Source organism: Dreissena polymorpha, chromosome 5 (genome assembly GCF_020536995.1).
Source record: "Dreissena polymorpha isolate Duluth1 chromosome 5, UMN_Dpol_1.0, whole genome shotgun sequence".
Taxonomy (NCBI): Eukaryota; Metazoa; Mollusca; class Bivalvia; order Myida; family Dreissenidae; genus Dreissena; species Dreissena polymorpha.
The window spans coordinates 75449135-75471553 of NC_068359.1; the positions used below are offsets into that span (position 1 = coordinate 75449135).

A 22419-nucleotide genomic window follows, 5' to 3' on the forward strand; every position below is an offset into this window, starting at 1 on the left:
GTTTTCGAAGTTTCATTACTCTTATACTCTAAATCGTTATATTTCGTGGGGCATTTATGTTCGTTGATTTCTTTATTTCTTGGGTTGAAATATCCACGAATTTAACACAAAAATATAAGAAAATAACTTACGCAAATCCTCATTTTTTGAAAATCATGATCCACAAATTTACGTTTCTACGAAAAGGTAATTATAAAAATATATAAAAAAATACACAATTGCATAATAGAAGTGTAACTCCAGCTGCTGGAGCAGTATTGCATTTTCATTATATACAATTATTTGGTCATTTATTTAAGGCAAGCGACCAATTGCCAAAACAGTACGAAACAGCACAATACGAAACAACATACACACATAGAAGAATAAAGCTGGGGTCACCGCCTTTGAACGGTCAATGCATAGCATTGGGGGTTTAAACCAGTTTTAGAGCGCTCAACCTCACACATGGCCCAGCAATATTCATGATACATATAAGTGTAAATAAAATTTAACCTCATAGCATTGCAACTCAAATTAAACAATAATAAAAGGGAATGTAAACGCATTCAATTAAATTAACATTTAATTACTCAATGGTAGGAAGGAGACAGGAACAACAGAGTTACAACTTTTTGAGGAACGATGAAATGAAATTACGAACACGTGTCAACTACACGCCGAATAATATTAATGATTTAAAGTATTTACTGTAAACATAAAAATATCGATCTACACAGCAGATGAAAACAATAAATACCTTTCAAAAACAGACACGCCTCCACCACTTTGTTTTTCACATCGATTGCCATGGTAATTGCCACTTTTATGCTATACAGAAAATGAGTGATTAATAATTAAGTGACCAATCAAACAAATCATGTCTTTGGATACACAAACAATGACATATATTGCTATATCGCAGGATATAAATTAGCCTCTCGCTGGGAAAACCGTTTATTTGCGTAAAGCGTCGTCCGAAATCGGCATTTGCAGTCCGCACAGGCTAATCAGTGATGACAATCTCCGCTTTTATAAAATTGTTCGTTTGAATGAAGTCTCCTCTTAGTGAAAATCAAGTTTAGATGGAAAGTGTCGTCGCTGATAAGCCTGTGCAAACAGCTCAGGCTAATCTGGGACAAAACTTAGCGCACGTGCATTAAGCCCCCTTTTCCAAAAGCGAGGCTTGTATTAAAAATATGCTCCATTATAATTCTCAACTGTCAAAGAATGAACAGATTCACAATGGTGAAACCGTAGAATTGTTTATTTATCACATTTACAAGCTTTACTGATAACTTGATTGCGAACTTGAGATATACCGCGTAATAATAAACAGTTGATTAATCCTATTTAAATAAGATTTTAAATGCAGAAGTATTTTCTACGTGCAATCTGAATGGTATAACCATTACTGTACTCGCATTAATTTTAAGTTCTTCGATTTAAGAACACAACGGCTGCACTGCTGTGTTAAACTATAACAGTGATGTATGTAAAACTTCGCAAGTTAAGTTGTAGCGTTTTTCATTAGAAGGTTTCATAATCCACATGTCTGGTGAAAAGTACTTTTTTAGTAAAACATATTCGATATACTTGGAATCTTAAAGTAAAAACAGCATTATTAAAACCAATGATCCTTATTCAACCCTTCTCACTCTGTTATCGCCCTGGACATCCCTGTGATTGCCTGCATAGGATTCTTGAAGAGTTTACCGATACTCTCCACTATTGTGTTGAAGGCATCCATGATCTTCTTAGCTGTGTAAGGTAACGCCATCGTAACAGCATCAGCAACGTCCTACAAAAACGGAATGGCACAAGATTCATTTCATGAACTCAATTAATTAGAGCCGCTCTAGAAAAACGGGGTTCAATGCATGTGCTCGGGCTAATCTAGGACGACACTTTACGCACATGCATTAAACCACGTTTTATCATAGCGCGGTTTAACTACTTCTATAATAGTATAATTTACATGAACAGCAGAAATCGTTACCCTTACAGTACTAAACGTCTTACTGTCGTTTTAATGTCGAGAAATATTTAGAAAGCTAATGTATAGTTTACTAAAGATCAAATGAATAAGTAAAACACGTTTAAAAGGGAAGTTATTAAGTTGAACGTTTTTGAAGGACAACATGTTGGTATGTACTTTTGCGTTGATTACAATCACTATTGCAATCAAAGCAAAACTTTAAAAACGCTCAACTTAATAATTGTAATATGTCATTTAAAGAAGTAAAAGACAACTACTGTAACTCACGTTGTAAAATTTAAGAGCATCTTTTTTGACCTCGTCAATGAAGTCGCTAACTTCTTTCACAATACCCTTGATCTCTTCGATAACGGTGTTGGCGCTTATGCTATAGAGTTCCTTCACGAAGTCTCGCATACGGCTGGCCACCTCACCGAGACGAGTAGGGAGATTTTTAACAATGTCCACGATTTCGTTGACAACCTGTGTCAGCGTCTTACCATCTGTAAATAAAACCACGCAATACATCAACCGCGCTCTGGAAAAAATGGGAATTAATGCATGTGCGTTAAGTGTCGCCCCATATTAGCCTGTGCAGTCCGCTCACGCTCATGAGGGAACACACTTTCCGCCTAAATTGGATTTTAGTTAAGAAGAGACTTTCTTAAAATGAAAAAGACCATAAAAACGAAAAATGTTTCTATTATAATCTGGGATGGCACTTCACGTACATGCATTAAGCACGTTTTCCAGAACGCGGCTCAGGTCATCTCTGTAAGCATTACAATATTAAATTGTTTCACGAAAACATTTATTTTAATTAAAGGTATGATGGTGTGTGTTTTTTTTTGTAATGAGCGTACACATTGTTACACAAGAATCACGGAGTGCTCTTTCGTATGAACGATTCGCCTTACAAATTTTTTTTAAGTAAATCGTTTACTTATGAAAGGCGTAAGTTGAGACAGTATTTAAGATGTCAACTTCTTGTCATTTTTTTTCAATGTTTCCTGTCATTATTTTCACAAAACATACAGATAAAACCTGTAAGAAAATTGCATGAACGTCAAAAGCAGTGAGGAAAATAAAGGCAATATATTTCATATATTTCACGTGACAGCTTTTTCGTAGCCATTCTTAATTATTTCAAAGTTTAAATCACGTGTTTGTTGGACAATTCACACCAGATTGTGGGATATAACACTTCAAAGCAGTGATTGCAAGACAATCACATCAGATTGTGGGATATAACACTTCAAAGCAGTGAATGCAAGACAATTCACACCAGATTGTGGGATATAACACTTCAAAGCAGTGAATGCAAGACAATTCACACCAGATTGTGGGATATAACACTTCAAAGCAGTGAATGCAAGACAATTCACACGAGATTGTGGGATATAACACTTCAAAGCAGTGAATGCAAGACAATTTACACCAGATTGTGGGATATAACACTTCAAAGCAGTGAATGCAAGACAATTCACATCAGATTGTGGGATATAACACTTCAAAGCAGTGAATGCAAGAAGCTCAACATGTGGCTTACCCTTGAACATTGTCAGTAATTGCTTGAATGCTTTTACACCATTCACGATAGGTTTGACAATTTTATCCATAATTTTGTCAAAGATTTTCACCAGATCGGACAGACTGTTAATACCAAAATCCTGAAAATAAACACTATAACACTATACAACGCAAATATTTGATGACATCATAATCACTTTTCTGTCATATAAATTTGTAATTATAATACCGAATGTACATTAAATAAGTGAATTGAAGAACAATACACATATAACTAATTGAATAATTTATGTAAGCATACAACAGAATGCCAATTGTAAGAAAGAAAGAATTTAAAGAATTAATTTCATTAGATTACTGATAATGTAGATCATCACGTGGGCATTCAGGTGTCATGTGAGCCTCGCTCTGGTAAAAAGGGGCTTAATGCATGTGCGTAAAGTGTCGTCCCAGATAAATCCGCAAAGAATAATCAGGGACGTCGCTCTCCGTTTGTGAGGACTTTTTCGTTTCAAGGATGTATCTTCAAAGCAAAAATTTAGTACAAGCGGAACGTGTCGTCCCTGATTAGTCCGTGCGGAAAAGCTAATCTCGGACGACACTTTACCCTATGCATTAAGCCCCGTTTTCACCTGATGCTTCAATTGAAGACGATCAAGATGATAAACACTTAAGGTAAAGCTGATGTTGCTCTCGAAGAAATAAATATCTCTTGGCGATACCTATCGTTAGTAAATTCAGATCGTTCCTTATATGACAAATGATGCATATATGAGCCATCACGATATTTACCTTTAGGACATTCGGGTCATAGCCTATTAAACAATTAAAGCGGTTACAGGCAATGCGATACTTACCAAAATTACACTCAGATTGTACATAGAAGCAGACATAGACCTTAACGACACTTACGTTAAGGGTAAACATATCATAAACGCCATGGCCCTTAAAGCAAACACACGCCTAGACGAAATATACCTTACGAACATTCACAGCGTTAAAAAAATCCATGAGGTTGATAAGAACTAGACGAAACTTACTTTAAAGACGTTAATATTTCAATTTAAATTCAAGCAGATATAGACGTTAACTATGCGTACTTTAAGTACATTCAGGTCATAGCTGATGTGGCCCTTGAAACACACATACGCCTTGACGATGTCGACCTTGTAGCCTATTAAACCTACATGCGCCTCTGCGAAGGCTCCGTCGTACATGTCCACCATGAAATGCCCGCTCAGTAGAGCTGCAATGAAAACAAGCTATAGGATAACAGGTTTTCAAGCGGAAAAGGTCCAAACGAAGCTCACAACGCACATACATTAAGCCCCGTTTTCCCAGAGCGTTGCCTTATGATTTAATCAATTATCATGTATCATCAAAGATTGAACAGACACTAGACACTGATTCCCTGACGTTGGTGACGTTTATACCAGACCTATGCTGCCTCTTGCTGGTCTGTTGCACTAGGGCGTTTTATCATTATGCTTTATTACTTTGGTCATATTTAAGGGGTAAAATGTTAGGTGATTTTCATAGCTCTCGAGTCAAATGCATTGAAAAATTCCTAAATAACTTGGCAAAAATGTTGACTTTAATCGCACGGTATGTTACAAGCAAAAATAAGAAAGCAACTTTCAAATAAATTTTCAAGTACATTTTAACATATACAAAGGAACTAAATAAAATATATGATAAAACCTATTTTCTTTATTTTTATTTCTTTAATACTAAACAAATTTCGGCTATAGCCTTCATCAGTAGTGTTAATATAAACATAAACACAGGAAATGACGTCAACGCAAAATTTAAAGATTCGTCGTACCTAATTTTAGATCAAGTATATTCCGTATGACAAGGCCGAAGCTCGCCCCGATGCTGCTGGTTCCCACCGTCTTCTGCCAGTCAATACCAGGGGGCTTGATCGTCACCTGGAAGTTACAGTATACTAAACAAGTGAGATGGGAAATGCTTTACTCTCTAAAAACATCTTGATTTACTAGAAGGCATGTTTTCAGTAAATGTTCTCGTTTGGTAATCTGTTTTCGACCTGTTTTCATGGAAAGCGTTGATTTTCACCAAAAAATCATTGCTTTGTTTTTAGATGGTAGACAACAGCTGGAAACTTGCGCACTGGCGGGTTACAATCGACTTAAAGTTATCCCGAAAGAAAACGTTTAAAACATGAAAATTGGATTCGTGTCTAGATCTTCTTTTGAACATATCGCATGACATACGGTTTTTAATAATTATACGCATTTTTCTTAGAATGCTGTTTTAAAAAACGTTAAGGGGAGGGGGGGATCGGTCACTACATGCAAAATATTGACTTTATTTTAAACTGAAGTTGAAGGTTTTACATTTAATTATATCAGTATTTGAATCAGTGTATTAGTTTATTGTCACCTGGATTCCTTCTTCAAGCGCCTGAAGTAGACTTCTTCGGACACGACTTACGATCGGGTAGGTGTAATTCTTGCTGCAAAGTAGAAACGAATAAGGAACGTAATGTAAAACATTTCTTCTCTAAACAATTTATTATTTGTTTCACGTCAACTATTTGATAAGGCACCAATTCATCTTTTAAAAAAATATCAACAATGCTTAAAATTTATTTCAATAGTTCAATATTAAGTGTTTCTTATTTATAATATATATCTAAAGAATGAAACTAGACAACATCAGCACCGCGGCTACCAGGCAACCGTGGCAGCACGGTCACGTTGAAATAGTGGCTACGCGGCTACGTATAACCATTTTAAATCTTAAATAACATAATGTCCAATACTTTTTTACATGAATTAATGTCAATATTTTTTAAGAAGAGCAAGTTTTGGAAAAACATGTCGCACATGCATAACCATGACAACTAGGAGCGTTCTTTATATAAGTTCCGTTTGTGGTATATTGGTGCATTTGGTGTCTACCGATTTTTTTGCGAAGACGTCCATTTGACGTCCATTTTAAAAGGAAAAGTTTCATAAAAAAAATCGTTTTTGTTTGGTTCAAGTTCCAAGCAATCCGAGTTACCTTGGGAGGCATTAAATAGGTCACGCATACCAGAGCACTTCTGTCTCGTATTCAATTGTAAAGTTTCTTTTTTTTATTATTCAATATAAAAAACATACAATGTAAATATGTGCATGAGCAAGAACAAAAGTGATATAATACAGCAGTAATAATGTCAAACATATTATACATGATTTGCTAGTATATACAGCTTTTTTGGTTGCCTGTGGTGTATGTTGTTATTTTTAAATGCAATAATCAATACTATAGATGAGTTGCGTAGAGTGGGGTAGAAGACAATTGTAAAGTTTCTGTCGTCTGCTTACCTGATCACTTCTGTCTCGTGCTCAATAGTAAAGTTTCAGTCGTCTGCTTACCTGATCACTTCTGTCTCGTGTTCAATAGTAAAGTTTCAGTCGTCTGCTTACCTGATCACTTCTGTCTCGAATTCAATAGTAAAGTTTCTGTCGTATGCCTACCTGATCACTTCTGTCTCGTGTTCAATTGTAAAGTTTCTGTCGTCTGCACGCATACCTGATCACTTTTGTCTCGTGCTCAATTGTAAAGTCTGTCGTCTGCCTACCTGATCACTTCTGTCTCGTGCTCAAAAGTAAAGTTTCTGTCGTCTGCCATCGGATGCCTTTTGAAGACATGGTGGGCAGTTTTCCTCACTACCTCGTCATTATCGTTAAGAATACTCGTTAACAATGCATCCGCGCTCTGAAAACGCGCAATGTGCAGTAATTTCATGTATCTTCGTCGGCATGATTATTTTTTCAAATAATGGTGTGTTTTTTTGGACACTTTAATGTGTGGATTTCCGAATTTTGATAAAAAGAAATTTGCGTCGGTGTGTTTTTGTGAAATTCGCGGATCGGTCAATCCACAAAATCACCGAATCATCATTAATGTCTTACGAATTATTATGATTGTACAGTAAGTATTGCTGCATTCTGAAAAGTGCTAAGAAAAATTTATTTTACATGTTTTCTTTTATTAATATTTATTTAAGAAATGCGTTTATAATTAGTTTAGATACGGAAGTACACATCCATTTCGCATGTACACTTGATATAGAGTTAATTCAATAGATATTTTTTAAATTTTATTCTCAATTAGTTTTCAACAGTTACAGTATTTTAAATACTTAATGTAATTCCTCCAAGTACACATCAACATTGATGTCAAACGACCAATTGCCGATTACCTTATTGCAGGAGAAATGTCTAAGCCCGTTAATAGCCGCTCGACGCCATGCTGTGACGCCAACATTCGGCTTCATGTACGACAGGATGTGACGTAATGACCGCTGTTTCCCTGCGTTACCAAGACTTTGTAAGAGAACCATCTTGGTTTCGATATGCTTCCGGGCCGGCGTATCATGCTGCACGATGGACCGACGACGGCGGGGTTTGATTATGTCGCTGGACTTGGCTGTGAAAGTAAATGAGCCGCGTTCTGTGAAAACTAGGCTTTATGCAGTTGCGTAAAGTGTCGTCTCATATTAGCCTGTGCAGTCAGCAAAGGCTTATCAGGGACGACACTTTCCGCTCTTAAAGATTTTTTTTGTTAACCAGAGTTTGTTTCCATCCAATCAATGACACAACGACATGCCGGCCTTCACTTATATACGATGTTGTGATCATGCCAGCCCTCGCTCATCTCACTGATCCGGGGTTTGATTATGTCGCTGGACTTGGCTGTGAAAGTAAATGAGCCGCGTTCTGTGAAAACTAGGCTTTATGCAGTTGCGTAAAGTGTCGTCCCATATTAGCCTGTGCAGTCAGCAAAGGCTTATCAGGGACGACACTTTCCGCTCTTAAAGATTTGTTTTGTTAACCAGAGTTTGTTTCCATCCAATCAATGACACAACGACATGCAGGCCTTCACTTATATACGATGTTGTGATCATGCCAGCCCTCGCTCATCTCACCGATCCGATTTTTTTCTTTTAAACAACTATTACTAGTTCAGATAAAAAGACACAACTTATGAAGACGCAGTATAGAATGAACACAAACTAAGTGGGAGCATTTTGGAAACGGAGCTCTTACAATCGGGTCATCCATGTGCTATTGAAAAGAGTTGCTCACTTTCTTTTGAGCAGGCAATGTTCAGATTAAAAGGCACTACTAGTGTTACTTACTTTCAATGTGAAGATCGAGCAAGTTTTCTATCCGCACCACATTCCTGTCAGACTCTTAAAAGTTACTTACTTTCGTTGTGGTGGTCGAGCCAGTTCTCTATCCGCACCAAAATCCCGTAAGACTGTTAAAAGTTACTTACTTTCGTTGTGATGGTCGAGCAAGTTCTCAATCCGCTCCACAATCCGGTCTTACGCTTCAATAAGTTACTTACTTTCGTTGTGATGGTCAAGCCAGTTCTCTATCCTCTCCACAATCCGGTCCGACTCCGTGGTGTTGCGCTCATGTAGAGACTTGGCCATGGCCCCCAGGGACAGACACGCCCTCTTCCTGGTCTTCGTCAAAGCAGGGGTTTCTGTCGAACAAGGTATGGTAAGTTACAAATGTGATTTCTAATTCAATAATTATAATAAATATAATAATCATTATAATGAGTTTTATGTTGTTATAAGTTATGGTCATTTTCAGTTTTAAAAGATTTTTTTTAATGAAACATTTATAGTAAATGTCAGGTGTAAAATTCATTTATTTCCAAAGCCCCAACTAACAAAATTTATGATATTTCAATTTACACCAACAAAAAAATATATTATATATGGCTGTCAATCAGATTTTCATTTCAATTGCGGTCAGCCTCGTATATTATCATACCCATTTTTGTAACTCAAATATCTTCAGTTAGTAGTGTTTACACTGTAATTGCAATAGTATACTCACAAGCAACAATCTTAGACTGTTCACAAGAATTAAACTGATCAATTTACCACCGGGTCCATGGCCGTCTTCAAAGCACAATTGTTCCACTTGACTCACCAGTTCCTGTACGAAAAAGAAACAATATATGTATTCATAGAGCAAAGATACATCTACGCTCCACTCTTTTCTCAAAACTCCACCTACGTAAAAAAACAAGCCTTGTATAATCAAATTTGACCCTTGACATCTTAGTGCGACCTTGACATTTAAAGTTTCGATGTAGGGTATTTACACGCACAAGCTGTCTTATGATGGTTGACCTTTGTACAAAGGTTCATGTAATTCAGAATCCATCATTAAATGGAATATATGTCTTTATAATCTAACTCTCGGTCTAACAATAGCAAGTGTTTCTATATAATCTAACGCTCAGTCTATCAATAGCGACTGTTTCTATATAATCTAACGCTCAGTCTAACAAAAGCGACTGTTTCTATATAATCTAACTCTCAGTCTAACAATAGCGATTTGTCCTATATAATCTAACGCTCAGTATAACAATAGCGAGTGTTTCCATATAATATAAAGCTCAGTCTTACAATAGCGACTGTTTCTATATAATCTAACACTTAGTCTAACAATAGCGACTGTTTCTATATAATCTAACGCACAGTCTAACAATAGCGACTGTTTCTATATAATCTAACGCTCAGTCTAACAATAAAGACTGTTTCAATATAATCTAACTCTCAGTCTAGCAATAGCGATTTGTCCTATATAATCTAACGCTCAATCTAATAATAGCAAGTGTTTCTATATAATCTAAAGCTCAGTCTTACAATAGCGACTGTTTCTATATAATCTAACTCTTAGTCTCACAATAGCGATTTGTTCTATATAATCTAACGCTCAGTATAACAATAGCGAGTGTTTCTATATAATCTAAAGCTCAGTCTTACAATAGCGACTGTTTCTTTATAATCTAACGCTCAGTCTAACAATAGCGAGTGTTTCTATATAATCTGACACTCAGTCTAACAATAGCGACTGTTTCTATGTAATCTAAAGCTCAGTCTAACAATAGCGACTGTTTCAATATAATCTAACGCTTTGTCTAACAATAGCGACTGTTTCTATAGAATCTAACGCTTAGTCTAACAATAGCGACTGTTTCTATATAATCTAACTCTCAGTCTAACAGTAGCAATTGTTTCTATATAAATTTACGCGCAGTCCAAAAATATTATATGCGTCTATGAAAACTAACACAATGTATAAAAGCCGCGTGGTTCTAATTTAATTAATCGTCTTAATAAAGCTAATATGTCGACTAAAGGAGAACTAATTTCTATATAAATTAACGCAATGCTTAAAACACGTTACCGTTTCTATGTTTACTTATCGAGGTCTTAAAATAGCTCGTTTATCTATATAAACTAAGGAACTGTGTAAAAATAACTCGTGTTTCAATGTAAACAAACCCATCGTCTACAGTAGCTCATGTTTCTCTGTAAACTAACGCGCAGTCTTGATAAAGGGCTTGTTTCTGTTTAAACTAACGCAACCTCTAAGAATAACTTTAGTTTCCATGTATACCGACACAGCGTCTAAAATAAGCGTGTGTTATATGCATGCAACTCGTTCTTGGAAAACTTGGCTTAATGCATGTTTGTAAAGTGGCGGAAAGTTTCGTTCCTGATTAGCCTGTGCGATCTGCACAGGCTTATTTGGGGGGCCCTTAAACACATGCAGTAAGCCCAGTTTCCCAAGAACGACGTTCGTATATTGACGTACCGTCACGGGGTTCTGTAGGGCAATGGCATGAAAGAGACATCTCCTCATGTCCTCCTCGGTCACATTCGGCCGTGACATCACGTGCTCCAGAACCAGCAGTTGGGCATCGGCACTTCCTTCACGTGCAATAAGGTCGATTAACAGATTCCTCTCGTCTACGCACACCGTGTCATTGACTTCACATGTACGTGTTAACGCTTCACGACCTAAAAAGAAAATAGTCGCATGCAATCAGGTCGATGAATATATTCCTCTGGTCTATGCACTGTGTCATTGATGTCCCATGAACGCGGGATCGCTTCCTTACTTAAAAAGAAAATAGTCGTGTGCAATCAGGTCGATGAATAGATTCCTCTGGTCTACGTACACCATGTTATTGTCGTCACACGTACATGTTAACACTTTTTGTCAGGAGAAAGAAATTAGCCACGTACAATCAGGTCAATAAACAGATATTCAAAGCAATCACCCAGGCAATTACCAACGAACTATAGGAAATAGTATTCATTGTAGATGGAACGTGTCTTTTTCGGAAAAAGGAACAAACGGACAGGCTTATCGATATATGCCTCACGAGGTCTTCAGATATTTGAGGCCCAAAACAAATAGTCCCGTGTTAGCACAACTTGCATGTCTGAGGCTTGTTGTGGACGGCACTAGGATGGGTTGTATTTTTTTCTTGTATTCTATTATACTACCAGATATGTGGTGACGATTGTCAGCTTGAAAAAATAAGGATAAGTTCTAAAATAATATGATTTTATTTTACAAATTGACAAGTAGATTTATGTGTATGTGGTTCTTTAAAACCAGACGAAGAGTCTAAACGTCTTTGTGAACTATTTCATTGAAGGCATGGTGACGTCATATTGGTATGTTAAGACTTGCTTGCTGACGTCACGGTGACGTCACATTGGTTTGTTAAGACTTGCTTGCTTATGACGGATCATATCGTTCGCACTTTACAGTTAAAATATTTAAAAAATTTGCTTAAGGAAAATTATTTCATTATGGAAACTTATTCCAACGTTGCAGAATAATTATTAATCAGATACAATTCATGACTTTGAGCTTTTGTTTAATGGTGTTATCTATAATTTGACAATTTACAATAAATATACAATGTAACTAAAACATAATAACTTTTAATGTCTTATTGTTATTGAACAATTATTTGAAATCCTTTACCAAGTGTCAGGAAGTCATCTCTTTCAAGGGAGGTAATCAATCCCCGGAGCTGATGCACGCATTCAGTTCGGTTACGGTCGTCTGAAATAATAAATTATGAATGCCGTAATCATGGCACGTAATAAGTCTCGCAAACAAAGCCGGGACGCAATCCCCGCGCAGAGATTGGACTGGTTCCAAGCATAGCTAACCAGTTTGAGGAATTAACCACTGCAAGGTTCCGACCGGAAGGTTTTAAAAAAAAACCATAGCATTTGTGTGGACTATTAACGTGTGTGGATTTAACGTTTTTTTTTTATAATTTAAAAGTGTTGCCACGTCTATACCAGAATAATGAAAGGAAATGTAATGATTCATTTTCGGTACAGGCTGATATTGTTAAAAGCATGTCTCTATACATGCAGTAATGTGTTTTATGGAACTTACATTTGTTGGTGTAGGAATGGACGCACGTGATATACTCCCGAATATCTGCATCAACTTGTGACATTGGAACTTTTTCCTCCGGTTTCTGAAGTTAAAGTGAAATCAGTTTGAAATGAGTGTTGACTAAAAAGCATAAACAATATTTAACAGAACTGTATCTTTGAAAAGCAATACGAGTACATTTAATTAGCGTCTCAACCAGTTGCGTTAACCGACCAAAGAATTTTTTAGAAATCAGGGCAAGATATTTACAGAATAAAAAGTTGAGCCAGATGTTTTGTGTCAGCATTTGTGAGAATTTTTACACGCAAAAAGAATCCTTTTTGAAAACGCATAACAGGACGACACTAGCCGCTTAATGGTATTTTTCGTTTAAATAATGTCTGTTTTTAACGAAAATCCAGTTAAGGCAGAAAGTGTCTGGGACATTTTAGCCACATGCATTACACCCAATCGTCCCAGAACGAGGCGGATTTATACATACCGGTTTGACGCTGATAGAATCCTGATGCATCTCGTGCAGTGCGTGGTCTGTGGCGGGATCGCTGTGCTTGCTGGAATGCAGATACAGTTGAATCATTTACATATGTCGGTATAAAATTTAGTGGATTTCAAATAAAGATTATCGTTTTTTCAAAGCATTCTCTAGATATCGTGTGTGAACAAACTTCATGTCACAAACCCCCTTGAACTGTAGACCTCCTTATCAACAAGGATATACCTTTATACCAAGTAACATGATCTTATATCAAAGGACTCTCTAGATGTCTTGCGGACACGAACTGGTATACGAACCATCCGACCGACCGACTGACTGACAGCCAAGCAAATAACCACAGCTGCTTAAAAGGGGTTGGCAACATAATAAATTGTGCATTGTCAACGGTGTTTGTAACGTGTTTTGTGTAAATTTTATTTTAATCGTACCGTACATAAACAAATTAAATATGAAAAAAATTCTTACGTTTTTAACGTGAGTTTCATTTGGGTTCTCGATATAGAGGAAACCTTCGGGAACTCTGGAAATAAAACACATGAAGTGAAAACTTTTCATATTTTATAAATAAATAAAAGTATGATTTATGCTGTATTTTACAAAAATAGTTTTAGATGTTATATTGTTTATCGCAAAAAGGCAATATGAACTTTGTATGCGCAGGAAAAAGGAAACGAGAATGTAAGCCCAAAAGCGTAAACCCGAGGGCGTTAGCCGGATAGCGTAAGCCCGAGGTTGTAAGCCCTAGAGCGTTAGCTAGAGAGCATTAGACCGAGAGCGTAAGACCGAGAGAATAAGCCGAATAGCGTAGGTCAACAGTAACACATCTAAACGAAACAGATGTGTATGGCCGATAAACAAAGTAAACTGTAATTATGCGATTAAATCATAATGTGATTATTATTAGCAATTGAAATCATATTTTGCGAGATTGTGCCCTTGATTATCGTGTAGTTAAACATAGATTATTGTTTTCTTTATGTTCAGATATGTTTGGAAAACGATTTTGATTATCTCGCAACATAGTAAAATTTCAGTTTAACATCAATAATTGTATTCTTATTGTAAAACAAAATTAAACACACACACACACACACAAACACACACACACACACACACACACACACACACACACACACACACACACACACACACACACACACACACACACACAACACACACACACACACACACACACACACACACACACACACACACACACACACACACACACACACACACACACACACACACACACACACACACACACACACACACACACACACACACACACACACACACACACACACACACACACACACACACACCACACACACACACACACACACACACACACACACACACACACACACACACACACACACACACACACACACACACACGAATATCTGGTTTAATTATCTCGTGTACTAGTGTCCAACGAAGAATACTGCATCCTGTGTGACCTTATAAATAAACGAAACATTTGTAAAAGTTATTATAACTCAGCTGCATTCGTGAAAAGTGTTACAAAGCGTACAGTTACCTCCGTCTTGTTTTTCTTCGATGTTGGCAGCACCTTCGACCGTGTGTCTAAAAATTACGAATGAATGTTAAATATCAGTTTAAATTAAATTACAAAAAAAGAAATGTCATGCAGATGAATGAATAGGGCAATTACAGTAAAATAACAAAGGGGAGGGCTTTTGTGTTGATGCCTTGCATTTCTAATCATTGATATGTATATACACGGCCGTAAATCACGCGCGCCACCTCTTTTTTGAGATGCATTAATAAATGAGCCAATGCTACTTCCGAGGTGGCGCTCAGGACCGGGTGGTTTGAAATTTAATGGATAATTGTATAGGGTGATTAGGTTTTATATGATTTTTTAACATAGTTCGTATTATTTTAAAAAATCGGCCAATGTAGTGCGATTTAGCGATTATAAATGCATTCTAAGATGTACAGGAACATACACTCAAAACCTATTTGGAAACGTGAGGACCTTTATAACTTGTGGCATGGTAGATTTCGCAAAAACAAATCTATATCTTTTGCCTGTGTGACGAGCGAATTCCCAGCCAATTTAATAGCTCATTGCATAAAAAAATTGCTTTCAACTTATGCAAGTTAATGCGTGCCCAAAAACATCGGCTTCTCGCCGATCTAATAGATGGATTTTCATTTTTCAAAAAGAGATGCAGCCAATCCCAAGGAGGTTGCGCTTAGAATAGAAAGTGGCGCCAAGGCGCATTTACAGATATTTTAAAATGAAATATTTTATATAATTGTTTCTATTATGTTTACAGGACTTTCATTTTTTTGTAAGTTGACTACTTCAGCAAATTTGAGTCGCGTGCGTTATTAATTAAAAACAAAGTAGTTTTCTGGCAATATCTTGATGGATTTAAACGTTCGTATTTGTAAGATAAGAACATTTAACGTGTATTATAGAATAAAAAGTTAACGGAAAAAGACCGAGCTATCTTCATTTTTTTGGAGTTGATAGTGGGAGTAACAACATGCATGTATATGAGCCAAATTAAGATTCGCTGACCTCGGCCTTTCAGTTAATTAAGCATTTGGATTAAGGGGCACAAATCATCGTTTCAAGAAGAAATATTATCTTATATTTATTTCGTGAATTATCATACTGTATACAAATATGGCTGTCGATGAACTATTTTTATAATGTTGAACTTTAAGTTATTGGTTTTATTGAATATTATACATTTTTGGTAAATATCGTACAATAAGTTTTACTCATGTCGGTGACTTCTTAACTGAGTTGATCACTTATATATATATTTAAAACAAGACTGCATCTTATTTATTATAGTATGTGTTTATGTTCTGTAAAGATTTAGGCCTTCGTATGTACGTTGAAAAATATAGTAAATATAACAAATAACATTATCTATCAAATGTACGTCATGTGATTATGTCATCCTGCATTTGCGCCACCTCATATCATTAGCGCCATATCCTTTGCATTGGCTCCATCTCTTTTGGAAAAATGCAAGATTATGTACTTCGTCGGCAAGAAGCCAATATTCATGTGCATTCAGCATCTAATGTATGTTGTTTGCAAGCGTTTGACGCCGTACGATTTAATTGGGTAGAAAGTTTGCTCTTCACACAGAAACAACTCATCAAAATGCTTTTTAAAGCTCCACCATGCCACAACTTATAAAGGTTCTAACGTTTAAAATGGGTTCAGAATGTATGTTTCTGTACATTTTTGGATGAATTAATCTTGTTTGAATCGCTTTTCATTGCCCGATTTTAAAAATAATGCTAAATATGTTGAAAAAAAAACATATAAAACCTAATCACCCTGAACAATTATCCGTGACATTTCAAAAAATCAGGGCCTTAGCGCAACCTCGGAGGTAGCATTGGCTCATTTATTAATGCATCTCAAAAAAAGAGGCTGTGCGCGTGATTAACGGTCGTGTATACACGCCCGTTAAGTTTCGTGCTAAAATCTTATATATTATCTGTGAATAGCTTTGCAAAATTAAATCATACACAAACAACAAAAGACAATAACTCTTATTTAAGAACGTTTGAGGTTATGGTTCGTGCGCATGACATTTCTCCAGATTTATATATATATAAACCATTGAAGTTGCATGTTGAACTCTAATATAGTTTCTGAAATTCAGCCCTGAAAAGTTTGTGACAGACGGACGGGCTGAAGGACGGACGGACAACGCAAAAACTATACCCCTCCGATTTCGGTGTGTGTGGGGGATAATAACTTATATTTTGACATTGAAACTTCATGTGTGCTCTTCAATTGTGATCTTACAGATAACATTTTAATTCGAAACTCCAATTACAAATATCAAGTATTTGTTTGGGATGCACAAAAGACTGCACAGGCTTATCGAGGACGAGACTTTACGCACATGTCATGAACCCAGTTTTCCTAGGACGCGACTCATGCTCAAATTTAGCTTGGTGGTCACAACTTGTATATAGGTTAGTCAATTTTCAATTATCTCACGTAATAAGAATATACATGCCCTGAGACAGCATTAATATTCAAACGGGAGATAAATTCGTTGAAACAATAAAAGAACAGTTTGAAAGACTGCATGTATTTTAGATATACGCCATTAAAATCATATCACGATGTCCTAACATTCTACATATGCTTTAAACACGATGATGTTGCATTGACATTCACTGAGCATTTGGAATATAGTATTTTACGACTTTTGATCACGTGAGCACGACATGAAAGTACTTTCGAGCTTATATCATGTTGTAACAACAGGAATGCAATGACAAACAGTTATCCCGTCATCAATTAAATGAGAAATTTTCGAGCTGGTACCTCGTGAACATTATACGGAAGCAGTTTTAAGCTGATAGCACGTGATCTTTAAACGGAAGTACTTTTCAGCTCATAACACGTGATCATTAAACGCAAACACTTTTGAACTGATATCCCGTGATCATTAAACGGAAAAAAATGGGCTGATACCTCGTGATCATTAACGGAAGCACTTTTGAGCTGATAGCACATAGTCATTAAAAGGAAAACACTTTTGAACTGATATCACGTGATCAGCAAACGGAAAAACTGTGTAACTGAAACCTCATGTTCATTAAACGGAAGCACTTTTGAACTGATAGCACGTGATCATTAAACGAAAGCCCATTAAAGCAGATATTTCGTGATCATTAAACGGAAAAAACATTTTAACTGATACCTCTTTATCATTAAACGGAAGCGTTTTTCCGCTGATAGCACGTGATCATAAAACGAAAGTACTTTTGAACTGATACCTCGTGATCATAAAACGGAAGCACTTTTCCGCTGATAGCACGTGATCATAAAACGGAAGCACTTTTGCGCTGATTCCGTGTGATCATTAAACAAAAGCACTTTTGAGCTGATACCTCGAGATCATTAATCGGAGGCACTTTTGAGCGGATACCACGGGATTAGGAAACAGTAATACTTACAAGTTAACCGTGTTCGGGGTGTGCTGCAGAGTAATGTTATCGTGGGCTTCAACCAGCTGCGGAGTCAGAAGATCGTTCAAATGGGTCGTCTGAAATGTCCATGGTCATGTGTAGCACAAGTTGTGAATACGTATCTAAGTTCATAGTTGCCAAGAAAAGTGTCTGCGTCTGTGATGAATAAACCCCAATGATTCACTGATTAATGAAACTTAATGTGTTAGGAATAAAACTTAAAACTTAATGAATCGAAATCATTGCTTGATGCAGTGAACTCAATGCTTAATGACGGAACTAAACGATTAACAACTGGAACTGTATGATTGATACATGGAGACGAAAGCTTGATAAATGTAACGGAATGCTTGATGAATTGAACTGAAAGCTTGATGAGTGAAACTGAAAGCTTGATGAATGAAACTTAATTATTGATAAATGACAATAAGTTATTGCTTAATGGAACTGTTTGATTAATGATGCATCTGAAATGTTGATGAATAGAACTGAATGCTTGATAATGAAAGTAAATGAGTGATGCATGGACCTAAATGATAGACGGATGAAACGTATTGCTTGACAAATTGAACTGAATGCTTGCTTCATGGAACCGAATGCTTGATTATGGAACTGAAAGCTTGGTGATGGAAATAAATATATAATTGGTAGACTGAACTGAATGTTTAAAGAATTACTGGCATTGCACTTCATCTGTCACGTAATTAAGTATCGTTCGTGGAGAACCCACAGTAACAACCAAAGTTCATTTTTGTTTTCATCGAGATTTATTTCTGTTAAATAATTTCTAACACAACGCTTCTAATGTTCATGAAGTACAATTTTACAGCGCGGCGGCCAACATGGCCGCCCCGTCAAGAAAACGTGACAACTCTCACCGCAGACTTTCAAATCTCACCGCAGAATCAATTTCTTACAACAACAACACAACATTTTATTATCAGGAAAATAAACATACAATTTAGATATGTCTTATCCCATTCTCTATTGGTTGACTGTTACTCTTCCCCCGATTTACTAAACCCACCCCTTCGAATAACCCTTGTTGATTGGATCGATCGCTCATGCATCTGCCACATATCACAGCAGAAGAGTGCAATACACAATTATCACTTTGGGAACCGGAGACCTCATTTCATTAAGCATACTTGTTCATACAAATAGATGTTCTCTATGGACAACCCACATTGGTAATATGAAACCTAACACTTCTATAATCGATTATGCAAACCCCGATACACATTCAATCCGAACTTGTATCCGTTATGTACCTTGGGAAATTGGAATTACCCTTATATAATTATCATATCTGAATTATGTATTGGTTTGGAGTAATGTTGACCTATGAGCCAAATTGTTAATCAAGAACTAATACCATGTCAACAGATGTTCCCGATAATTGAACTACATTGGAGAAATGAAACCATACTTCCATAATCAATTTCTCAAACTTCATTACATACCCCATCCGAAGACATCTGTTATGTTTATTCCTAAATACCCGCAACATACAGCTACTTTACAAGATGAACTCTCAAATAGTTTGATCACTTTAAACTTTTAACTTCTGTTTACGTATAAGATAGAAATATTGTTGTAAATAACCTTTCAACATTTTCTTACATTTTAGTAATTATAACAGTTACTAATTAATTACTCAAACATATTATTTAAAAATTTCCCTATTATTAAATCTATCTGTACTTAAATCTCTATCATAAGAATAAACAATATGGATATACCGTTATGTCACACATCAATTGTGATAAAAGCATGATTACTTGCTTAAGCAAACTTCTTTGTATTCAAATTGAGCTTGTACCTTATAATGCATTATGTTAAATCCGTTAGATTTCGGTATGCCTTCATACCTTATAGTGCATTCTGTGTACGTCAGTCAGACTACTGTGTGACCTGATCAGCTTCAAGCCTTCGCTCGTCCTGATCGCCTCGTATGAGTGAGCCAAGTGACCTGGAAAACCGAGACTTGGTTATTTGCTTAAACATTGGACGTAAAGTTTTTTTAACTTTAAGTTATTTCTTTCACCTACCAATGGCAAAATCGGGAATCAATTAATCGTCAAAATGCCATTTTTCTGATCACATGGAGAACGTTCACGAGAGACGCAAATAGTAGAACGTTACTAAATCAGTGGAGTTCAAGGTTTATGTGATATTTTTTCACAAATGTTTTATAAACGCTTTTTTAGTCAGTTGTATCGTTTATGTCACGTGCATGTGTGTGTATTACTTTTTGCAAATTTTTAATTTTGAACTGTAAATATTCTTTTACATGTTAACCTGTGTTGATTCTGGAAAACGGACCTTTGTATACGATATTTACGCAGTAAATGATTCTGTGAACATCTTATTGTCTGCGCATGCGCAGTTTGAAAGTATTCTTCAAAATTTCATTCAGATAACGTATTAGACAATTCAATTCTGGAGATGTATTACCTGCGTGATCTTCTTCCATTGAGTCGTATGTCCATGATTGGCCGTCTTGAAACTTTAAAGAGCACAATTATATAAACGTTGAAACATTCAAATAATATGTATGATTAAGAATGAATGTGCATAGAATTGTGAAATCTATGCTATATTCAATAATTAACAGTTCAATATTAATACATCTAAATAACAATAAGCATTAACTTAAACATAAGCAAACGTTCATGACATCATTATATTAACGTCTGAAGACATAATTGAGATACAAATAGGAAATCTTGTTATAACTAGAATTTGTCACAATAATGACGAAGAATACCCGCACCCTCGACCGACGGCGCAAGTCACAATAATTATAAGGCATGATACTATAGAAGGCCTAAATTGATAAAGAGGCATAATTTTTGTAAAATGTTAAGTGAATGATAAACATCGCACATACACAACCTAACATCATGAAATTGAATGCCTGCAAGTTTGATGGACATATAGACAGACAAACGGACAGACAAAAAAGTAGAAAGACAGTCAGACGGACGGATGTCCATGTTGTTTCCATTATACTCCTTTTCATAATAATTTATTATTTGTTAAACAATGTTTTTTACTTATCATGATGTTTTAGAAACTTTTCGTTGAAAAAGGTGGATACATTATGTAATTTTAAAGTAGAACAATACGAGAACGATCGTATCACACGTACAACTTCATATCATCAGGAACATTTCCTGCAAATTCGGGATGACACTGATACAAAACTGAACTGCACTCAAGAGGTAAATTGATTACAAACTGACATGTTCTAGAGAGGTTAAATTATACAAGACTGACATGTACTAGAGAGATAAACTGATACAAAACTGACATGTACTACAGGGGCAACTGATACCATACTGACATGAACTAAAGAGGTCAACAGATACCATACTGACATGTACTAGAGTGGTCAACTGATACTAAACTGACATGTACTAGAGAGGTCAACTGCTATCAATTGACATGTACTAGAGAAGTCAACTGATACCAAATTGACATGTACTAGAGAGGTAAACTGATACTAAACTGACATGTACTAGAGCGGTCACTAATACCATACTGACATGGACTAGAGAGGTCAACTGATACCATACAGACATGTACTAGAGAGGTCAACTGATACCATACTGACATGTACTAGAGAGGTCAACTGATACCATACTGACATGTACTAGATAGGTCAACTGATACCATACTGACATGTACTACAGAGGTCAAGTGATACCAAATTGACATGTACTAGAGAGGTAAAATGATACCATACTGACATGTACTAGAGAGGTCAACTGATACCAAATTGAAATGTACTAGAGAGGTCAACTGATACAAAACTGACATGTACTAGAGAGGTCAACTGATACAAAACTGACATGTACTAGAGAGGTCAACTGATACCAAATTGACATGTACTAGAGAGGTCAACTGATACCATACTAACATGTACTAGAGAGGTCAACTGTGACCAAATTGACAGGTACTAGAGGGGTCAACTGATACCATACTGACAAGTACTAGAGAGGTAAACTGATACCAAATTGACATATACTGCAGGGGTCAACTAATACCATACTGACATGAACTAGAGAGATCAACTGATACCAAACGGACATGTAGTAGAGAGGTCAACTACTACCAAACTGACATGCACTACAGGGGTCAACTAATACCATGCTGACATGTACTAGAGAGGTCAACTG

General features: G+C 36.2%; 1 protein-coding gene across 1 annotated transcript in view; it reads right to left on the reverse strand.

The window, feature by feature from the left end:
• The window catches only part of LOC127831352 (uncharacterized), a 71356-nt gene that overhangs the window by 44831 nt on the left and 4106 nt on the right, over window positions 1-22419 (reverse strand). Inside the window, exons 2-21 of the mRNA XM_052356320.1 lie at window positions 20693-20744; window positions 20107-20207; window positions 18224-18312; window positions 14787-14833; window positions 13709-13763; window positions 13229-13298; window positions 12745-12829; window positions 12319-12399; window positions 11131-11336; window positions 9405-9459; window positions 8855-8995; window positions 7704-7930; window positions 7080-7216; window positions 5894-5966; window positions 5313-5418; window positions 4588-4733; window positions 3507-3627; window positions 2246-2460; window positions 1638-1780; window positions 740-810 (exon numbers count right to left, since the gene is read on the reverse strand). Of these exons, the coding sequence (XP_052212280.1) occupies window positions 740-810; window positions 1638-1780; window positions 2246-2460; window positions 3507-3627; window positions 4588-4733; window positions 5313-5418; window positions 5894-5966; window positions 7080-7216; window positions 7704-7930; window positions 8855-8995; window positions 9405-9459; window positions 11131-11336; window positions 12319-12399; window positions 12745-12829; window positions 13229-13298; window positions 13709-13763; window positions 14787-14833; window positions 18224-18312; window positions 20107-20207; window positions 20693-20711 (2188 nt within the window). The 5' untranslated portion in view covers window positions 20712-20744. The remainder of the gene's footprint in view (window positions 1-739; window positions 811-1637; window positions 1781-2245; window positions 2461-3506; window positions 3628-4587; window positions 4734-5312; window positions 5419-5893; window positions 5967-7079; window positions 7217-7703; window positions 7931-8854; window positions 8996-9404; window positions 9460-11130; window positions 11337-12318; window positions 12400-12744; window positions 12830-13228; window positions 13299-13708; window positions 13764-14786; window positions 14834-18223; window positions 18313-20106; window positions 20208-20692; window positions 20745-22419) is intronic.